The sequence below is a fragment of the Oncorhynchus gorbuscha genome, linkage group LG05, assembly GCF_021184085.1.
Source record: "Oncorhynchus gorbuscha isolate QuinsamMale2020 ecotype Even-year linkage group LG05, OgorEven_v1.0, whole genome shotgun sequence".
Taxonomy (NCBI): domain Eukaryota; kingdom Metazoa; phylum Chordata; class Actinopteri; order Salmoniformes; family Salmonidae; genus Oncorhynchus; species Oncorhynchus gorbuscha.
The window spans coordinates 66916712-66933407 of NC_060177.1; the positions used below are offsets into that span (position 1 = coordinate 66916712).

General features: G+C 41.5%; 1 protein-coding gene across 2 annotated transcripts; it reads left to right on the plus strand.

The window, feature by feature from the left end:
• The first annotated feature begins 6275 nt into the window (after window positions 1–6275).
• Window positions 6276–10451, plus strand: LOC124036351 (S-adenosylmethionine synthase). 2 transcript variants are annotated; one of them, XM_046350819.1, is made up of 8 exons: window positions 6285–6763; window positions 7640–7717; window positions 7936–8171; window positions 8309–8452; window positions 8677–8895; window positions 9136–9318; window positions 9441–9574; window positions 10196–10451. In XM_046350819.1, exons 1-8 carry the CDS (start codon window positions 6670–6672, stop codon window positions 10296–10298), a joined length of 1191 nt encoding a protein of 396 aa, XP_046206775.1. In that variant the 5' UTR covers window positions 6285–6669; the 3' UTR covers window positions 10299–10451. The 2 variants fall into 2 exon arrangements, with proteins under 2 accessions (XP_046206776.1, XP_046206775.1); XM_046350820.1 differs by lacking the exon at window positions 10196–10451 and having other exon boundaries at window positions 6276–6763; window positions 9441–9578.
• The last annotated feature ends 6245 nt before the right edge of the window (window positions 10452–16696 follow it).

A 16696-nucleotide genomic window follows, 5' to 3' on the forward strand; every position in this document is an offset into this window, starting at 1 on the left:
GTGTTTCTCATGGACAGTGTTGCCAACTATTTTTCAGCTATTGGCTCCTTGATTTGTCACTAGATGTCGCTAGATGATGTTTTACCGTTTCTGCGACGACGTCAAAGCACCAATTTGCCTTGCTGCATAAAAATCTGTCTGTGTGCGCTGTAGCTGTGACTTTGTGGCACAGACAGTTTCTCCACTCCCGCTTGCGGTAGAATTGAGTGGGAAACGTCACTAAATCTTATCAAAATCATAGAACTCCACAAAGGCAGCCTGAAAAGCAGCTGCATTTGTCGCTAAACACTTTAAATAATAAAATTCGCTTGAGTGGTCTGAACCAATGATGTGTATATATATACTAGATGACCAATTGGGGGCACTATGTTGAAGCTACCGTGTCTCCATCTTGGCACTCCCCCACCAGTGTAAAAAACATTTAGGAAAATAACGGTTCATTATCAATAACATCATATTGATTAAAACATTCCATTCCCAGTTGGGAGACAAGCCCGCAGCCAGCTCCAAGGAATTACAGCGTAAAACACAGCTGGAATACACCTTTATCTCTCAATATTGGCCACCATTTAATTGGATATTTGAGTGATAAAAAAATTAAACTGTTTTACCTGACAAGTATGTGTGGTTAATTCCCCATCCATTTTGGGCTCTGTTCTGTCAAGCGCCAGAAGGGTGCATTTGCCCACATGTGTATCGTGCTAGCAAACAATATTTGTCAGCTAGAAACTTTATAAATAAACATTGGTAAGTTACGTATTTTTTCTCTCCAACCAACATACCTTAGTGAGCTAATATTATAATACCCCTTTCAACATTGATTTTAAGACTGTTTAATCGCGATTGCTGCTGGAAAGCAATTTATACAGACATTGATGGACCACATCAAATGGGCTAGATAGCTAGCCAATATAGATCACGTCAATTTGGCTAGCTAACAGCTAGCTAGCGTTCAGTGGATAAACTATCTAGCTATTTAACTATCTCTAAATATTGTTTGATTCGCTTGCCAGCTATGCCTAGTGATGACAGTAACTTGGTCAGACAGACAACTTTACTAGTCGGAGTTTAGACTCAAAATAAGGTACTTGCCAATGTCAAGCTCTTTTCAAAAGCCTTCTCTGATGAAGCAAGCTAAATTACACAAATTGTTTGCTAAGATACATACCGAATGGATAGGCCTATGCTACCCTCACGTAGCCTATCTAAAATTACATGATGTTTACTGATCATAAAATGTATGCAGTTACTTTCTGAATAACTATTATATAGAGCTAAATATGCACAATTGTTTTGCATGGAATAATCAGAAATGAGTTGTTCTGATGAGCTCTTCAAGAGGTGATCATATTACAATCAAAGATTTTTTAGCATTAATTTGACAATCCCTTGGGGACAGCATGCAGTTGTCAATGGTTTTAGCGGAGCTGGAGGTCTCCTTGCCCCCTAGAAGGCAAATAGAATGCTCTTCACCTTATTGTGACGCTTTATTGATAACGACCTATAGAAATGCATTTATTAATGTCTACTCTCATTTCTGCCACATTTAATCTATTACAGATACCTTAATGTATACTTTTTAAATTATATTATGTGAGCTAAACATTGTTTTAAATGTACAAATGTTTTCCTTAAAGTATCATTTTTAGAGATTACTGTCCCCACTACTGTCCCCACTACCACAATAATACTTAAATACATGTAATTTTGTCCTCCATTTTATTGAAATACTGTCGAACTCAATTTATTCCTGTGGAAGGACAGCGCCGAATGGGGGATTGTCAATATGGCTGACCAGTGGCTTCAAAGCGACTCAATGGCCAATACATATAATTAGTAGTCCAGGGTTTATATGCATCATTGGTTTGGACACTTACTAAATATAGAGACTATTTATTTGTACATCGTTACAACACTGTATATATACTGTACATAATATGACATTTGTAATGCCTTTATTCTTTTGGAACGTCTGTGAGTGTAATGTTTACTGTTAATTTTTATTGTTTATTTCACTTTTGTATATTATCTACCTCACTTGCTTTGGCAATGTTAACATATGTTTCTCATGCCAATAAAGCCCCTTGAATTGACAGTCGCTACATTGGCAACACTGCTCACGACACGTCGTCATACTGTACTCGAGTAGGACTGCCAATTCCCTGATGCAATACTGGCGAAGTGTTAGGCGATTTGGTTGAGTGACACCAAACCAGGACTTTCCATTGCGCGACATGGCACTACATGGTTTGGTTTGTATTGGAATAGATTTTAAAAAACTGATTAAGACATTATTCCAATATTATTTTCTTATCGGATACAATCTCCCAATAGAGATCACATGCGAAAAAGAGGAACGGTTCCCCCCTCGAAAATATCTAAGAAGAACGGACACTGGTTGAGTTATGGCCTTCATTGATAAGAATCTCCTCTGTATGAAGCAAGCCATAAATGAATGGGATTGGTGACACCAGATGTGATTTTTACCTATCCACTCCACGTAGCCAACATACATACAGTAAAGGCATGATGATAATAGAACACGATATTACATAACGAGGCAATGAGCACAACTCCCATACCTAATAGTGCTATGCTTGAGTCCTCTGTGCAACCTGGACTCAGGTGTAGACTAGTCATAATATAATTAGAGGATAACGTTTTTGTTATTTTTCTCAGAGCTGTGTGAAGGGTGAATGCCATCTCTCTGTTCTCCCTGATGCAACACCGGGCTGGTGTTGAGGCAGAGGGGAACGTGGCAGTGCTATTGTGTCTCAGCCACAATCGCTCTCCAAAAATGCTTTGTCATTCTGACTGGGGCAGCTGATATGAAGCAGGATGTTTGGATTTACACATGGCTTGATAATAATAGGATCGCAGTTGACTCATTGTCCCTCCTCTGCTCCTATTATATGACAATGAGTGAATGAGAAAAGTATCAAACTAAAGATGAGTTTGCAGATTCCTTTCAGATTTGATATGCCCTGCTTGTAACTAAACACATTTTTTGCAGATCACTTTTGCTGGCACATATTCTGTTTGGTTTTCACTGGCACTGTACTTCATTAGCACTATACTTGTTGCTACTAAATTGGGATGATTAACTCATTTCTGGCATGGTAGAGGTTTATCTCTGTATTGCATGGCATTGATAGTATAATATACACTGAGTGTACAAAACATTAGGAACACCTTCCTAATATTGAGTTGCACCCCCTTTTGCCCTCAGAACAGCCTCAATTCGTTGGGGCATGGACTATACATTTTAGTGCCCCCTCCCCTTGAAGGTGGAGAGAATTATTATTATTTTTTTAACGTTATTGTTTTGCAATTCTACACCTTTTACCATGGGGCGGAAATAATTATTTGCAATTGTATTTCAGATTTCCTGCAAATATACTCATTTGGCCATGGGACAGATAGACAAATATGCCCTTTTAATTTTCTGCAATGATTGCTACAGCTTTAGATAGCTGGCTAGACTAATTTACCAATCTAAAAATTGTTAGCTGGCGTGGCTAATTGAGTGACTGTCGGTGACTGACATAACAGACCCTTGTATTAGATAAATAAATTTGTGGGTGTCATTATGTAGGTCAAGCAGTAATTCCAAACACACACCATACATGCACACACTCATTCTTGACCTAGTTGACCATAACATGGTTAGCTCATGCATCCAGCTGTCCCGTGCCAGATTGGCCTTTACTTTAGTATGTATTGCTGAAGTGTTGTGCTGGATGTTTGTCATTTGGTGCTGCAGATCTACAGTGCCTTGCTGTGGCCAGACCTTCTGTGGTACAAATGCTTTTCACTTGGTAATGGAGCCCTTTTCAACACATCCATGCCATCATGTTCCTAGGTATTGGAAGGAGTAGAAAGTACAGCTGGAAAGCTATACTGTACATGCAGACAGATTTCACGTGGCCCAGCAATCAATACTAGTGACAATTAATCCACCAGTGAATGAAAGCTGTGATGTGTGAGTTGAGTAGAATGTCTAAAGGTGTTTATTTTTCATCTCTCTCTTGTTATGTCACTGATCTGACATGAACATGAGTGGAGGTCCATTTAGAGTGCACCAAGCGCCCTCACTTTCTGATAATAACACATGACATACAATATCTACCAGACAATAAAGTGCAACATAACATTTTTTTTTTTAATTTAATGAACATGAATTCAAGATTAAGTGGACTGAAATAGGTGTCGATGCTCATTTTGTTTTTTAAATGTTTTATTTATTTCACCTTTATTTAACCAGGTAGACTAGTTGAGAACAAGTTCTCATTTGCAACTGCGACCTGGCCAAGATAAAGCGTAGCAATTCGACACATACAACAACACAGAGTTACACATGGAATAAACTAAATATACAGTCAATAATACAGTATAACAAAAGAAAACAAAAAGTATATATACAGTGAGTGCAAATGTGGTAAGTTAAGGAAATAAATAGGCCATGGTTGCGAAGTAATTACAATATAGAAATTAAATACTGGAATGTTAGATTGGCAGAAGATGAATGTGCAGGTAGAGATACTGGGGTGCAAAGGAGCAAAATAAATAAGTAAATAAATACCAGTATGGGGATGAGGTAGGTAGATAGATGGGCTGTTTACAGGTGCAGTGATCTGTAAGCTGCTCTGACAGCTGGTGCTTAAAGCTAGTGAGGGAGTTGTGAGTCTCCAGCTTCAGAGATTTTTGCAATTTATTCCAGTCATGGGCAGCAGAGAACTGGAAGGAAAGACGACCAAAGGAGGAATTGGCTTTGGGGGTGACCAGTGAGATATATCTGCTGGAGCGGGTGCTACGAGTGGGTGCTGCTATGGTGACCAGTGAGCTGAGATAAGGCGGGGCTTTACCTAGCAGAGGTGCCGGTACTCATTATACTTTAGAGCCAATATTCTATAAGAGGTTCCAGAAGCACATTTGAGGTGCACACCGGTTCAAGCTCTGCTTATAAAGACATAAAACAGACAACCAAAATGCGATTTACAGTTCTACCAACCGTTGCAATGATTAGGGACATACATGCCCAGGAGCAACCTGATAAACCTGAAAATAAGTTTATGACAAAGTAAAATGGACGATCCTGCGTAGGTTGAGCGTGTTATCACTTGCATAACTGAATTCCGGGTTTCACAAAAAGCCCCCTTTTCACCATTCCCCTTCAGGCTAGATTGATCAGATCAGCCTCTCCGTTTTGTAACTTAATCAAAAGCCCTGGCTTTGAACATTGGATACCTTTTTGAGTGCAGATAACATTAACAATGTTTGTACATTGACTGATTTGCCGTGGCTTTAACTGCCCGTAGTACTGAGAGGCTGCACATTTCATAGCTGGACCTTGATCACCTGTTTGACCAACCTGTTTCCAAATTCGAAAGATTAGATGCCAAATAAAATGTCATAAATCTGCAGTTTACAGTGTTCAAAGAAAAACTAAATGTGAAATTATAATGTGAAATCCCCATCATTGATTAATGCAAATAAATGTACTGTGCACATTTATTATTTAACTAGGCAAGTCAGTTAAGAACAAATGATTATTTACAATGTCGGCATACACCGGTCAAAGCCGGACGACGTTGGGCCAATTGTGCGCCGCCCTATGGGACTCACAATCACAGCCGGTTGTGATATAACCTGGATTCGAACCAGGGAGTCTGTAGTGACCACTCCAGCGCTGAGATGCAGTGCCTTAGACAGCTGTGCCACTCGGGAGCACAAAACATCAAAATCATACATACTTTTACAGAATTTTGTAAATTATATACAACATTACAGCCTACAAAACAACTGTATTCCTGGCTTTACAGTTTGTTTTTTATACCCCCTGCTCCTGAACATTTCTCTTGGTGATTGGTTATTCAGCTTGTACCTATAGGCTGTAGCTATAGGCTGTACTAAAGACTGTTGACTTATTTTGCCATTAATTTATCGATGTGAAACTGCACATTCACCATTTATTCCACCAATACAGGCAATTTATGTAGTTACAGGAAAACTCGGTAGCAATATTGTGCCCTAATTAATGTAGTTCCCTAAATTGGTGAAGCAATTCACCAAAACGTGCATATATGAATAAACGACGGCTGATGCAATCGAATCCTACAACGATGACTCGATTACACGAGAAGTAGAATGAGGAACCACTATACCCAAAACCTTTGCTGTCAGTAGAGCCACCTGGTCAGTGGTGGTTTTCGTCTCGACGGGATACAGCTTTTGTCAAAAATTGACTTTCCGTCGCAGGTTTAGAATAACTTACGCAACAGTTTAGGATAATTAATGTAGCAGGTTGGGAGGAATACGTTAAGGTTAGGAAATCGGTTAGGGTTAGCTAGAATGCACCAAAACAACTTTTGACGTCAATTCGACAAAAGCAATATACAATGGTTGGTTCCACCCCCACGTGTAATACTGTTTCGTCAGACGCTCCCTACACTGTAGGCTGGACAATTGAAAGAGTCAAAATTCACCCAAGCCAGTGACGTTTCTGAATTTGTGAATAAATACTCGAGCGCCACGAAGGAAAGATCGTGAATGCATGACATGAACTGATTGAGGAGAAGTTGCTGGAGGACACGATAAATTCATTAATAAAAGCCACATAATTTAGCTACCTACCGCATTATTTTATTTGCCAAACGAAGAACACTAACAATGATGAACGGACAAATTAACGGTTTTCATAACTCCCTTATTGACGAGGACTGCTTCCTATTCACATCGGAGTCGGTAGGAGAAGGACACCCTGGTAAGAACTAACTAGCTACAAATACACCCTATAATAAAAACGTATGACTGCTGTGTACTTATTTATTTAGATATAGGTAACAAACGTTAGCTTGCTAGCACACATGCAAGTCGGTGGTGCTTCGCCTAGATTGCTAGCTAACATGCTTAGCTAACTACCTGCAGATCAAACCATATTGCATAAAAGCCGCATGTGAGGCCCAACTGCATGCTTCTTGGTTTATTAGCCAGCTAACGTTAGCTACTTTGCTGAGCGTTGTTCACATGTCCTATATTGGACAATAACATCCGTCCTAGGGATTGAGTCGCTTAAAAAACCATGTATGTTCTCGAGTCGTCATAAGTATGCCTAATTCAATAACGCTTTTGCCCGGACCGAGCCATAATATATTTCGAAGATTCGGACGAGTTTGCGCGCGTGCTCTCGGGGAACACGATCTATACTAGCGTTTGTTGCTACGTAAGGACCTCTACAGAGACTGTCTTAATTGTTCCACCCTTGTCTCGACGGGTCATAGTTTAGCTTTAGACGTCCAAACAAATACGTTTTTATTTACACGTGAACCCGCGGAAATGGTGGCGGGTTTATCCCCACTGTACGGCTGCGAGTACAAGGTGTTCCCCGCTTCAGCCTCCCCCACCATCGCCATAATCCTGAGATATGGTACAATATGTGCATAACTGCAGTCAGTAGACCATTGCGTAGCCTGTCATACAATCGCGCCAAGCATAATCCAAACAGAAGAGCACACCAATAATTCCCATCAGTCATGCCAGACGATATGCATGTTCTGTTCAAGCAACCAACGTTGTACAAAATGTCTGTAGACTTGTGAAGTAGTGGTGCCAACTCTAGTCTTCCCCTTTTTATATATAGATAAGATTTGCGACCAAATCAGTGATGCAGTGCTTGATGCCCATCTCAAACAGGATCCTGATGCCAAAGTTGCTTGTGGTAAGAAAAATGACCTTTGTATGATGTAACTTCTAGCTGCCCTGGAGTCAGCTGTGACCACATCAATGACGCAGCTCATTAAACTTTTGATGCATCTTGTTAATGTGTAGTAGGTCTATATTATGGCAACAGTCCCCTACATTTTTTCCAGATGAGTATTGATGATGTGTCCTCTGAAAGGATGTGGTTATGTAATCTTCCCCTTCCACCTTTCTCAGAGACTGTTGCTAAGACTGGGATGATCCTGCTGGCAGGTGAGGTGACATCGCGTGCTACAGTGGACTATCAGAAGGTTGTTCGTGACACCATCCGCCACATTGGATACGATGACTCCTCCAAAGGTTTTGACTATAAGACCTGCAATGTGCTGGTGGCCCTAGAGCAGCAATCTCCAGACATTGCCCAGGGTGTTCACATTGACCGTAATGAGGAGGACATAGGGGCAGGGGACCAGGTAAGTGTACATTTATCTGACTTATATATGTATGTATGTATGTATACATGTTAGCTGTACATTTATCTGACTTATATATATATATATATATATCGCTTTCCTTTCTGATGTAACAGTTCTGTGTGTTCTATCCTCAGGGCCTGATGTTTGGTTATGCTACTGATGAGACTGAGGAGTGCATGCCCCTCACTATTATGCTCGCTCACAAGCTCAATGCTAAAATGGCTGAACTGCGTCGCAATGGCACCCTGCCCTGGCTCCGGCCTGACTCCAAGACCCAGGTAAGCTGCCCGTGTGTAATTGATAGGTGATTTACATTAGGTTAACTTGAGGAAGTGCCTGAAACTAGTTTGTCCTAGCTTATTTATCACGCATCAGATAAGTGAATAAGAAATGCAATATTGCACTCTTTCCAACCTAGTTTGTGGCCAACAGTATCTCCAGCATTGAATTAGTTTTAATCCATGCCTGATGTTGTACCACCCTGCTGACATTCTCTGTGTAGGTGACAGTTCAGTACCGCCAGGACCGTGGCGCCATGCTGCCAGTGCGTGTCCACACCATTGTGGTCTCTGTGCAGCATGATGAGGACATCTGCCTGGATGAGATGCGTGATGCTCTGAAGGAGAAGGTCGTCAAGGCTGTGGTGCCCTGCATTTACCTGGATGATGACACCATCTATCACATGCAGCCCAGTGGACGCTTTGTCATCGGAGGCCCACAGGTGAGACTAAGGGGTGGAGGTAGGACTGGGGGGGGGCTGCTAAAGTAACTTTGATGGACGAGCTTGTTTAACTTATATATATATTATTTTTTTACTACTGTTAGAATTATAGCACCAGTCCTAACTTACTACTCATTCAAGGGTTTTTCTTTATTTTTGCAATTTGTAGAATAACTTTTGACTGGTACTGTGTGTCTTGGTAAAAGAATGACCGTGAACTATTCATCCTTTCCCTTGCAGGGTGACGCTGGCCTGACGGGCCGTAAGATCATTGTTGACACTTATGGAGGCTGGGGAGCCCATGGTGGAGGAGCCTTCTCAGGGAAGGACTACACTAAGGTGGACCGCTCTGCTGCCTATGCTGCCCGCTGGGTGGCCAAGTCTCTGGTTAAGGCAGAGCTGTGCAAGAGGGTCCTGGTTCAGGTGAGGGCAGGGCAGGGTTATATTGATACACCTCATGCATAGAAATCATAGGCGTGAAGGGGTGCCACAAAATCAACCCTGAAGTCTGCTGTATGTTTCTTCATCCATCTATGCTATATTAGGTTGCTTATGCCATCGGAGTGGCACACCCCCTCTCAATCTCCATTTTCCACTATGGCACATCCCAGAAGAGTGAGCGGGAGCTGCTGGACATCGTCAAGAAGAACTTTGACCTTCGTCCTGGTGTCATTGTCAGGTAAAATATATGCCTCTATCCGAATCTCCCTCATGTTGCTCACGCTTCCTGTCTTTCTGTTCTGCCTAAACTATCACAGCCAGTGTTCAGAGATGGTTCTTAGCCTTTACTGTGTGATTACTGTCATATTGCTTTCTGTTTGGCTCTGTCAATCAGGGCTTGTGATCAGTTTGCTGAATCTGATATTCTACCCCTTTCGCACCCAACCGGTCTTGCTTTCAATACCTGTACAGTATGTAATGTTAAAGCTTGGCGCATTGAGGTTGCTTCTGCTAGATGGCATGTTTAATTACCCAGCATGACTAAAGGTTTCCTGCTCATCCAATTGGAAGGTCATAGGGTTTCTCAGACCTTGTTAAAGTTCAATGCCATTTATAAATGAGATCAGTGTGCTTTCCATCTCCAAGCTGCAGTCCCTACACTGCTCAAGGATGAGTTGATTGGCAGGGTAAGTGTCAACGCTTCACTCACCCTTCTTTACAAGCTGGCCTAATGAACCCTTCTGATCATAGTTTTCTTGCTGTGGCTCGACATTCCCTATTGGCTGGTTTGAGGGTTAACTGTTGCTCTGAGGTCATTTCCTGTGACAGGCCTCTAAAATGAATCGATTGTGTATTCCAGGGAGCTGGAGCTGAAGAAGCCAATGTATCAGAGGACTGCTGCCTATGGCCACTTTGGCCGGGAATCCTTCCCATGGGAGGTGCCCAAAAAGCTCAAATACTAAACCTGTCAAGCTTTTCCCCCCAGGCCTGTTGGTGTATACTACAGAGAAGCCTGCATGGTCTTGGGGTGAAAGGCCCTTTAAACCCCCTTCCCTCTTAATGGCATATTAAAACCTGATCTACCCCTCCACCTTCCCTCAAAATGCACCCTAACCCTGCTCTTATCTGTACTGTCTTTTTGCTGTTAGTAGTAGAAGCTCTATCGTTCTCAAATATTTCAGGAAAGTAATGTTAAGAGAATAAAAGGGTGTTAGCTAGCTACCTGAATCACTAAAATGTGCTTCATTGGCCCCTTTGAGGAGGTCCTGAAGTACCCTGGCCTTCTACTGGTGTCCCTCACACTACAACTCCTAGCCCCTGCCCAGCCTTAACCAAACTGCAGTATTTACACTTTCTTAGTATCTGGCCTTAGCTGTCCTTATACTTGATCAGTTTGGGAATCTTTTGTTACCGTTAAGTTGGACTTACCAAGGCTGCACATGTATCATGTTAATTTACTGGCGCTATGGATGTAAAGGACACCACTCAAAGCAAACAGTTTAGGGATGCAGTATTGATTGGGGATCCCCATTAGATACTCTTCCTGGGGTCCAAACAGTAATGCCCCTAATCTTCCATTTTAGTGTAGACTCTTTAAAAAAAATGTTTTATGTCTGGTTTTGTGACCCCATAATCCTTCTCCCTCACCTTTCAAGCTTTGACTTCAATTATCCTGTGGAGGATATAAAAAGGGCACAGTTTTAAGGGTCAGTGGTTGCTATTTTTCAAAAATGCTATGCATTGCATGCTGAGTAACAAACCCCTTTTTATTGTCAAGTTCTTGAATAAGCAGAGTAAAGTCTGATGGCCCTGCAGATGTCTGTGCTGTTTTCTGACGTAATACAGAAAAGTCAGAAGCTGCTATGTCACTGCGACAGTCTGTAGGGGTGTTTGATTATGTCACTGCGACAGTCTGTAGGGGTGTTTGATTTTATACTTGTGATCATTTAAAATATTCTCATTGGATTGTCCTAATGTTGAAGTTTACATTTTAAACAACTCCTTCAAAAGGTATTTTAATTTCCTTCTGTTATTTACATTTGATATAAAATGGCTTACGGTCAAGGCCCTCTTTCCTTGGGTATTGGTGGCAGTTGTAGCTACAAATAAACCACAATTTTTATCCTGAAGGAGAGCTGTCTTTGCCACAATGGCATAGCTCTTACTACTGGCAAACAATATCAAATAAACCTTTTTTTAATATGTATTTTTTTCTCTGAAACTTGCCATGGCTTCAGAAGGCAGCTTAAAAGTTTTAATCACATTTGGACTTGACTGAATGCCATTACTAAGTGAACATTTTCAGTCTTTCTCTCGTGGTTCCAAAGTGTCATACAGAAAAGCTTTGGTCTGCTTCCACAGGGAACTGTCACTGGCTGATGTGATGAGTTGCTATTTTGACCAGATTATTTTGGGTGTGATTGTATTAACCATACAAGTCTGTTTGCCTAACTCCCCCACCTTATCCTTACATGAAGAGATGGCAAAGTTTGGCTGGTGTTGTACAGAGAAACCAGCCTTGTTTACAAGCTGTCTCTTTTATGGATGGGGTTTCCCCTTGGAGCTTTGGTTTTGTTTCCTGTTACCACTCGAAGACTAGTCTGCTGGCTACTGTGAGTAAGAGTGCCTTTTCTATTTCCTCCCCAATCCCCCTCCTGTTCTCTATCAACATGCATCTGACATCCTGAGGAACAGGGAGCTTGTCTCAATTCTGTCGAGGTTGGCTACTGATTCCTCATGTCAAAGAAATGAAATAAATGGCTACTTTCCTTCATGAAGCATGTTTCTGGTGTCTTATTTTTTTACTGTATTTGAAAAGGTTATTTGCTTTTAATTAAATGTCTAGCTAGGTCTTTGTGCACAATTGTCTGACCAGTGCTACCACAAAGTCATAAGTAGCTAATGGTGTCAATCATGGGTGGTGTAATATAAAGTAACACATTGTAATTTGCCATAATCCCATGTTTCTGGGTATTTAAACCATGGGGAACACCTACTGATTACGCAGCACAGAGCTGTTAACCTGACATGCCATCTGGACACTACTGCGCTTTTATGTAATGGTAGTATCTTGCCTTAGTGATTCCACCCAAGTCCTTGACCGTTTTATGGGGGCTGTGCAAGGGTGTTTCCCCAATAGTGGCTTGTTAGGATGACTATTTAATCAAGAAAAATGAGAAATGACACATCCTGTATAGTGTACCAGCTTGACTTTCTCAACACTTGCATGTGGGTAGTGGACACTGGTGATTTACCTACTTAAAATATGACCCACCCAATGTTTTTCTCCATGAGTATCTTTTGTACTTAAAAATGGATTAATCCAGGATCGAGTTGAAGGGCAAACAATCGTCAAGATAAGAGCTTCTCTTGCGGTCTTTACTGTTAACCAATCACCTCACAGAATGTGCGCACACCACCTTGGACCACTGACAGAAATAATTCCTTCGTGCAGTGTGTACAGTAAGGTTACCAAGACAATGACTTGTTTTACCTTCAGGTGTGTAGCAACAAAGTAAACATGTGCATAATGTAAATTTAATTCTGCAGTGATTACATTGTCCTAAAACATTTAATTAGTGTAATGACAAACCAATGTAATGACCTAAAATCACTCATGGCAAGCTTTATTAAGTGTCACACGCTTGAACACTTTGTATTTACATGCCACAACTGTGGTTGCAAACGGCAGGTTTATTACTGAATGTTTACCAGCAAACTACCAGGTATCTTTTCAAGGACTGTATGTACTCTCACAAGACATCTAGTGTCCCTTTAGGTTATTAGGATTTTTATTTTTATACCTTGAGACATGCATTGTCTGTGTGCCATTGAGGGTGACTGGGCAAGACAAAATGAAGTGCCTTTGAACAGTGTGGTAGTAGGTGTCAGGCCCACCGGTTTGCGTGTCAAGAACTGCAATGCTGCTGCGTTTTTCACGCTCAACAGTTTCTCGTATCAAGAATGGTCCACCACCCAAAGAACATCCAGCCAACTTGACACAAATGTGGGAAGCATTGGAGTCAACATGGGCTGCATCCCTGTGTAAAGCTTTTGAGTCCATGCCCTGACAAAGAGGCTGAGGGCGCAACTCAATAATATTAGGAAGGTGCTCCTAATGTTTGGTATACTCAGTTTATGAAACAAATATGATTGTTAAATACAATGACAAAGCTGTAAAATGTTTTCCTGAATATAATCCAATTTAGTGGGTACCGTTGGTGTTTGAGGGTTTCAGCGTGAAATATCCTTCATTTTGAAATGCGTTGTGAAAAACTTATGCACTTCCGTTCTGACAGAGTGGAGACATGTCAACCCCCCTCAGGTGGAACCATTCCTGCCAAATAGAGGGCAGATACAGATAGCAAAAGTTGGCGCTATACAAATTATTAACTTAAAGGGGCTGAATAATTTTGCCCGCCCAATTTTTCCGTTTTTGATTTGTTAAAAAAGTTTGAAATATCCAATAAATGTCGTTCCACTTCATGATTGTGTCCCACTTGTTGATTCCTCACAAAAAAATAGTTTTATATCTTTATGTTTGAAGCCTGAAATGTGGCAAAAGGTGGCAAAGTTCAAGGTGGCCGAATACTTTCGCAAGGCACTGTATATAAATAAATATATAAATATATATAAATATGAACAGTCGCCAGGCATATGAACTAACAGGTTATAGAGCAAACAACGCAATTATCACAACACATAGGTTGTAATATGGCTTTTCTGACTTCCCCAGTGATTTTACCCAGGCAACGTTATTGAATATACAAAAGGGGTATTTAATGTGGTTGTCTCTTGTGTGTGTTTGCACATGGCAAGCATTTGTAAATTCACAGAACAGTACACAGTTAGTCACTCACCCTTTACCGTGGCAAAATTGGTTTGACATCGGATAGCCTCTCTCTGGCTCTAGTTATGGATTGTCAATGAATTACAGAAAGTACTAAGAGGGCTAGGAAAGCAATAATTTTAGATGGAAGCTAGGGATCGGGCTGGGAGATGCTACTTTTTCACCCTACAAAGATGACATATCTGATAATGTTGCATCATACTGTCACCCTAACCCTGCAGCGCCACACTCCCAACCTTGGCCAAAGAGCCAACTGGCCTGATCATGACCTTCTCACCATGACACTGCCCTTGCCCCCCCAATGTCCATTCTTGGAATCCATAGAGACTCAAAGGACTTTAGCCACCAACCCTTCATATCAAAGTCTGTGAGCTAAGAATGTACCAGAATGTAAAATAACAATTTCCATAGGTTTCCTGATACATCCTCTACACAGCATTGTTTAGTCTCATCTCTAAGGCTCTATAAACCTGTCACACACATGTACTGTCCTTTCACCTCTTTGTTTACTTTCAGTTGTCATGTCACCAGAGTTAGTTAGTCTGTCCCTTAACTGTCTAACTCCTAGAGAAAACACTTCCCAAGGTGACACATTTACCTACAGTATAGTTTTATAACAATTCACCCCTTCAAGAGAAGGCCAACAACTGTGGAATTGTTCTGGCACAAAGGTGATTCAGGCTTGATTGAAACACTCTTCCACTAACCCTTTCAGGTATCACTGAACTCCATTCATATTTGTTGGTCACATATACACTACATGACCAAAAGTATCTAGACACCGGCATGTCGAACATCTCCTTCCAAAATTATTGATATTAATTTGGTGTAGGTCCCCCCTTTGCTGCTATAACAGCCTCCACTTTCTGGGAAGACTTTCCACTAGATGTTGGAACATTACTGCGGGGACTTGCTTCCATTCAGCCACAAGAGAATTAGTGAGGTCGGGCACTGATGTTGGGCGATTAGGCCTGGCTCACAAAGGTGTTTTGGACTCTGTGCCGAATGGTCAAGTTCTTCTACACCGATCTTGACAAACCATTTCTGTATGGATCTCGCTTTGTGCATGGGGGCATTGTCATGCTGAAACAGGAAAGGGCCTTCCTCAAACTGTTGCCACAAAGTTGGAAGCACAGGATTGTCTAGAATTGTATGCTGTAGCGTTAAGATATCCCTTCACTGGAACTAAGGGGCCAAGCCCAAACCATGAAAAAAAACAACCGAGACCATTATTCCTCATCCACCAAATTTTACAGTTGGCACTATGCATTTGGACAGTCACTGTGCTCCTGGCATCTGCCAAACCCAGATTCATCCGTTGGACTGCCAGATGGTGAAGTGTGATTCAACATTCCAGAGAACACGTATCTACTGCTCCAGTCCAATGGCGGCGAGTCCCAATGACGGCGAGCTTTTCACCACTCCAGCTGACGCTTGGGATTGTGCATGGTGTTCTTAGGTTTGTGATCTTTGGCTGCTCGACCATGGAAATCCATTTCATTAAGTTCCTGATGAACAGTTATTGTGCTGACGTTGCTTCCAGAGGCAGTTTGGAACTCAGTAGGGAGTGTTGCAGAGGATTTTTAAGCGCTTCAGCACTCGGCAGTCTTTGTGGCTGAGTCGTTGTTGCTCCTAGACTTTTCCACTTCACCATAACAGCACTTACAGTTGACCAGGGTGGCTGTAGCAGGGCAGACATTTGGACTGACTTATTGGAACATCCTATGACGGTGCCACGCTGAAAGTCACTGAGCTCTTCAATAAGGCCATTCTATTGCCAGTGTTAGTCAATGGAGATTGCATGGCTGTGTGCTCGATTTTATACACCTGTCAGCAACGGGTTTGGTTGAAATAGCCAAATCCACTCATTTGAAGGAGTGTCCACATACTTCTGTACATATAGTGTAGGTGTTTGTGTCTCTTATCTTGTGGGAGGTATTGTATACCTAATAGTGAACATGTCCATGGTGGATTGAGGCTGTCATAGTGCAAACCCCTGCAATCTAACAATGAGTGTGAGTTAAAAATAGAAGTTTGAGTAAGCCAAGTACTAAGTACTTACCAAGTAAGTACTTGGGTAGTGTGAGTGGACAGCAGCTGTGGAGTGTAGTCAACTTGTGGCAGACAGTTTGGACACTGGTCACATGAGTAACTTGAGAATAGAAGCTATTCATGGTCCCTGGTTAGTACAGTGTAACTGTAGTAACGTACTACCTCATGATCCGTAAAATGTGCTGGGGCAGACCTAGAGGTTCCTGGAGTTGACATTGAGTCATTAAAAGGGAGAGAGATGAGTTATTAAAGGCCATTGAATGTCAACGTTTTATTTGGTGTCACAGGGAAGCAGTAAGTAACAGTGATGATGCGGACAGATTGTTATTATACTGTAATTCTATTAGGTTGATGCTCACTTTGCCAGAGGACAGATTCCAAGAGTTCTGCAGAAGCAACAGAAAAAAATATTTGAAAAAGACTACCCCCCCCCAAAAAAAGAAATTTCAACTTTTTAAA

Bases quoted from the DNA above. Each gene is read 5' to 3' on its own strand.
- LOC124036351 (XM_046350819.1), top strand. From the start codon at position 6,670: ATGATGAACGGACAAATTAACGGTTTTCATAACTCCCTTATTGACGAG. The intron at 8,172-8,308 runs GTAAGTGTACAT...TTCTATCCTCAG, and splicing joins ACATAGGGGCAGGGGACCAG to GGCCTGATGTTTGGTTATGC. The intron at 9,575-10,195 runs GTAAAATATATG...TGTGTATTCCAG, and splicing joins CGTCCTGGTGTCATTGTCAG to GGAGCTGGAGCTGAAGAAGC.